The sequence below is a fragment of the Rhamphochromis longiceps genome, linkage group LG8, assembly GCF_057381845.1.
Source record: "Rhamphochromis longiceps isolate RC_006_pf linkage group LG8, R_longiceps_female_GT1.1, whole genome shotgun sequence".
Taxonomy (NCBI): Eukaryota; Metazoa; Chordata; class Actinopteri; order Cichliformes; family Cichlidae; genus Rhamphochromis; species Rhamphochromis longiceps.
This window is the reverse complement of record NC_140564.1, coordinates 11,256,537-11,262,289: the sequence shown is the minus strand read 5'-3', so window position 1 is coordinate 11,262,289 and position 5,753 is coordinate 11,256,537. Positions and strand designations below refer to the sequence as shown.

The following is a 5,753-nucleotide window of genomic DNA, read 5'->3' as shown; positions in this document are numbered from 1 at the left end:
AAACTTTAAACATTAAAAATGTCTGAACCTTTTTGTGTTGACTGTGACATATATTGTATTTATAGCTTATGGCACAGAAGACACAATTCATTCTTAAGCCCTGAATCCAAGCTGGCAGCTGGTTCCACATAAGAGGGACCTGGAAGCCTCCGATTCTACTTTTAAATATTGGAAATTGAGAATCACAAGTAAGCCCGCGGTCTGACAGCGAAGTGCTCTATTGAGGTGGCACGGTACTATGAGGTCTTAAAGATAAGATGGAGCCTGATTATTCAAGGCCTTGTCTGTAAGGAGGAGGATTTTAAACGGGGCCAATGAAGAGAAGCCAGTGTGGGATAAATATACTCTCTTTCGCTGGGTCGTTTAGACTGAAGACAAAGTCGACCCAAAGTCCTTTAGAGGCAGGCACAAATCACTGATTTAGAGGTCATTAAAATATGTTCAGAATTTGCAAACTGATTGTGATTCATCCCATAAGTCACGACACACTACTCTCCCCTATATAAGCTGCCTTTATAGATTTGATGTATCAGTGTCTGTATTGCCTAGTATTTACTTGGTATCAGATTGATACCGACATTTTTAGTATTGAACAGCATTTATTGTGTGTTTTTACATTACACACCCTTTCCCACTGTCTTTCTACGACTCTGTAATTAACCATTAGTTGTTATTGATCTTTGGTTTACTTTCACAATGCGTCGTTTGTCCAGTCTCCCTCCACTCACCTCCAATCAGTCGCAATAATGGCTGTTCCTCTCTGAGCCTGGTTCTGATGAAGGTTTCTTCCTATTAAAAAGGAGTTTTTCCTTCCCACTGTCACCAAGTGCTTGTTTACAGGGCTCTGTGTTCAGTGTTCTGATTGTTGGGGTTTTCTCTTATTACCTTAGAGTTTTTTTACCCCACAGTATAAATTGTTTTGAGGCGATTGTTGTTGTGATTTGGTGCTTTATGAATAAAACTGAATTGCAAAAGAAAACCCCAAACCGTCTTTGGACTGTGCATTGTAAGGCTTGTTTTTTTTGTTCTTTTTGTCAGTGTCAATTTACACAAAATGCAGACTTAGTTGGACATTGAACATAGTAGCATCTGTGGTTTATAGTATGTCCCCCAGAATGAGTACAAAGGTCAGTAAGGAGGAAAACCCGAGCTGCTGCAGCCGCCCTCATAATGCTGTGTGAATGACTCCACTAATGACACCAAATAGCAATTCAGCAGCAATTTCCCCAATCTGGTGAAAAACAAACAACAGCCACAGAGCTTGTTTCCAAAATCAATCTTTGCATTTAATTCAGCGCTTTAGAAGCTTAACAGTAAACAAGAAAAATGTACACTGGTACACATATTTCAGAAGGACAAAAAATATGAATTCTTGATAAATATATTTGGTGTTTCTGTTGCTTTAAATAAAGGAACCATATCAAAGTCTGACTTCATGCACACCACGGCACTCACACACACTAAACTCGACTGATAAAAAAAACTTCACGTATTTCCGTGTCTGTTTTAGGCTACTATATTACTGGTGCCGGTAGGCCTGCACAGCTTACATTAAATGTACCATACATAGAAATATTAATGTAGCAAGTAAAAGGCACTCAGAGAAAAGCTTGGACATGCCAGTAAACTCAAAGCAAATTGACCACAACCACGTAAAGCAACTGGATAGTTTCATTCCAAAAACACAACGTTTTTATTTAAAATCAGATCTTTTTACATAACGTAAAAAACCCTCCATCTTAAAAGTTGTAACTGATTATGTGCTTGATTTTAATTACAAATGTATCCTTGTCTGGGTTGGTTACTTGGGATGAAACAATCACAGTTTGCAATCACTGCAACATAGCTGAAAACACTACAACCACACCGCCAGCTGAAACCAAAAAAAAACCCAACTGTTGGCTAGTGCCTCAAATAGATGTGCACTGTACTGTGTCTCTAAATCTGTCTTACTCAAAATAGAGTGTACATAAACAATATAAATAATCTTTACACTCTGTACAAGGATGTTCGTAAGACACTCACTGTTGGAGGTACATTCAGAAATGAGGCTACACTCTCAGTTAGTACCTACAGCATTTATGATATGTAACTCAGAAGAGTACTCGATATAGGAACAGATATGCGTGCACACAGCTGAATGCTTCTACAGGATTATCTTCGCTTCTATAAGCCAGGTGTGAAATAAGCTCACGAAACTGGACAGTTGACACGGAGCGGGATGGAGGCAGACGAGGGAGGGGGGGCGGGGCAACAAATCATTAGTTGTAGCTTTAGTGTGCACACAACCAACATGGTACACATATGCACTTGTACACTTGTACTGCTCCGAGTAACTCCATGCAAAAGTTGGAGATGATAATTTTCAGTTAAGTACATTAACAGCTACAGCCGACACAGAGCTGCTGGGTTTTCTGCACACTTCCTGCTGCTCAGAACCATGAACTACTACACCTATTGTGTTCAGCTTACTGCTACAGCTTGGCCCTAAGACGGAGAAGGATTTTTGCTATTGTTTTGGCGAAATGAGTGATCTAGTCAAAGCAGAAAATGTTTCCCCCCCCAAAAAAGAACAATGTTCAGGACAGGTTCTTTGCGACATACACCACCGCGCGGCTCGTCTTATCACTGAGGAACAAGGTAAATTTGTTTAAGCCTGTCCTCGGGGATCTAGTAGCTAATATGAAGAGCAGTATAACCCCCTTTCTTTGAGAGTGTAAGAATGGAAGGTATATAAAGGAAAGAATTGATTTGCCCCTCACCGCAACCACCTAAATGCCCAGCAGCGCCGAATTTGCTCGGTTCAGCGGGAGTCGTGGAATAGAGGAATCGGGCCAGCGAGCCTGAAGCTGTTATACACCAGTTTGTATGATATGCATGTAATGCGATTCCTTGACATAGTGTAAAAATATGGACTATATATAAGCAGTGGGCGTAGTCTCACGTCACAAGCAAGGTGTACATGTGACTGAAAAACAAAGGCCTCTGCATGGATCAATCACACGGTTGTCCATGCGTTTTACACTAAACTTTGAAGTTATCCCTACAGTTGGGCTTCTTTATGTCACAGGATCAGGTACCCCCTGCTGGTCATGATAAAAAAATGTAAGTTCACAGGTTGGCTACGTCCTTCTTTCTTATGATCTATGATAAGTCCGAAAGTGCTGACGGAATGCAGGTTTGACCACACGATCACCTCCAAAAAGATTAGCACTTTATGGCGTAGTGATTTCTATTGATCTGACATAACTGGAATTTTTGCCCCTCCGAAACAAATCTTTATTGCAGTAAGCATTTAGGACTGGTGACAGCAGAATGGAATGCAGAGAGAGAGATATGAGGAACACGCTGACTATGCTATTTTGCTTGTTTAATTTCATATAATGAGCGTGCTTTGGGATGAATTCTCGCCTCTTCCTCAGATGCGACCCCTCACTGACTCCCTGGCCCTTTCACCTAATGAGTCGCCGAACCGGAGCCGCTGGAGACAGAGCGTACGTGCCAAAAGGGCAGCTCTGTTGTGGCAAGGGGAAATCATGCTTCATTTACAAGTGCAGTTCTCGTTCAGTAATCCAATAATAAAAATTGTTGTCTCTTTGTAAACTAATTGAATGGGTGGGGGTTGAACTGATGCGCATGGCCACATATGTCAGATCAGATCGCTTGTTTGATACTCTTGCTCTACCTTATCCAGAAAGGCTTGTCTGATCACTGTTAACTCCCCTGTCCCACACAATCACACCTCTTTTTATCCAGTAACCTGCAGCAGAGGGATTCAGAGGTATTAAGTACTGTATCTATCCCTGAGGTGCCTATCTCTCATGCATTTCCACAGCACAGCGAGGCCAGCCTTGGAGCAATGATCTGTGATGTGCTTTAGGCTCCGCTTTCATCCAGGTGGATCCATTACTGGACTGAACAGAAGAGTGGAGAGGGAGGGCTTGTATGGAGTGTGCAATGTGTATTCTACCCTGTGTATCTGGTCATGATGATGGTTCCTTTGCTAGAAGGTTTTCTAAAGTTTAAGGTGTTACAAAGTTTACCTGGCAGAAATACTAACAATGACATCCAACTTTTTTCAGTCTTTTCAAGTTCAGGCCCTACAACTTCTTGTCTTTTTCTTTTTTAGTTGCCCTTCTCATTCAAAAAGTCCAACTCCGACTGCTCTGTCCCCTCTGGAATACATCAGCCTGAACAACGCCCTCCATCACAAAGTACCCTGATCAGCAATGAAGAATCCACCTTCTTTCTTTTTCCTCCTCCTCAGTCTGTGGGCCCTCCAGCAGACTGCTGCCACAAGCAACATCACGACGCCGACACACAGCAGCGCCACGGACACTACTTTGGTCTGGAGCAACGTGTTAAAGGTAAACGTCACCCCAGTTCCTGCCATGCCGATCACCAGAGATATCACGCCGAACGGGAACACGCAGCGGTACCAGGACTTCTCTGTCCCGCCTGTAGCTTGGGCAAGCCTTTCCAGCGTTGGGAGAGACTCTGGAGGTTTGGCCGAACACCTTCCGACACTTCCCTCCATCTCCCCTCCTTCGCCACAGCCGTTCAAACCCTGGTTCTCAGAGTCCTGGGGCAAGTTGTTGGCCTCGCTGCTGTTGCCGCAGTCCAGGTCCGGATGAAGGACCGAGGCTGGGGGCTGGCGCCCTGAGGAGCAGCCCATCTCAGAGCTGCCGTCCTTGAGTGACGAAGCGCGAAAAGCTGCCCGTCGGCAGCGGGGGTCCTCTTTGAGTACGTTTGATGATTGCTGCCGTTTATGATGCTACAGGGGGTTTCTCTGAAGCTGCTTCGAGTGCTGTCAATGACAGAGAGGTTGCTGCTACTGGTCTTGTTGTTGTTGCTCTCAGTACTTAACGCCAGCATGTGCCTGCAACTGGAGACACAGAGAGAAGACCTGAAAATAGAAAGCAGGAGATGGGGGGAAAGAAGAAAAAATAGGGCAAGACAGAGAAGAAAACACAACTACTGAGCAAACATTCCAAGAGGGCTGGAGACATTCACAGGAAAAGGATGGAAGAAGGGAAAAATAAAGCCAACAGATGAGACAGATCTGCCACAGAGAGGAGGCACTTACCCGGTATTTTCAGTATCCATCAATGAGTGAATGTTTTCAGTGCAGCCTTGTCTCCTGAGCGGCTCGCAGCAGCAGCAGCAGCACCACAGTGTTGTGATGCCGATGTTCATAGGATTATATAATGACAGAGGAGAGGAGGTGGAGCCTGTGGGACGCGGTCAATGGGATGCAAGCATCTGATTGGCTCCACTCGCAGAGTGATTCAGGGAGGAGGGGCTGAGATGAGGTTAACCGTTCAGCGGTCTCATTCACTGATCTTAATTCATTATTTAGTGTGACATGGAATTTGAGATACCCCTTAAAGGCACTGCATTTTTTCATTATGGGCAGAATATAAATGACACTGATACCGAAATGAGAAAAAGATGCTTCTTGACAATGAAATCGGACCAACAAATGTAATCGGCATGAATACTATGACACCACATCCCGCAGCTCTGTCCCTGACTTCATTTTCACTGCTGCTGTCACACATGTTATCAGGGTCATGTGAAAATCTCCAGTGTCTCCAGTTGTGTTACAAGACAGTGCAAGATCCCCACCCCAAGGGTGACAGTGGAATATAATTACAGTGAGATAGAAACCTTGTATCTGCAAAATGTCATCTTTTCAGCAAGAAAAGCGGGACTGCTAAAACTGAGATAATTCAGTTTTTAATAGTTTTAAT

At 43.8% G+C, this 5,753-nt stretch overlaps 1 protein-coding gene across 1 annotated transcript; it reads right to left on the bottom strand.

Annotated features, from left to right (window-relative positions):
- Positions 1-1,341: 1,341 nt before the first annotated feature.
- On the bottom strand, positions 1,342-5,170 carry LOC146663118 (transmembrane protein 100-like). The gene is made up of 2 exons (XM_085415216.1): positions 5,087-5,170; positions 1,342-4,885 (listed from the first exon to the last, which is right to left on the bottom strand). The coding sequence occupies exon 2, from the start codon at positions 4,673-4,675 to the stop codon at positions 4,208-4,210; it is 468 nt and encodes a 155-aa protein (XP_085271342.1). The 5' UTR covers positions 4,676-4,885; positions 5,087-5,170; the 3' UTR covers positions 1,342-4,207.
- Positions 5,171-5,753: the final 583 nt, after the last annotated feature.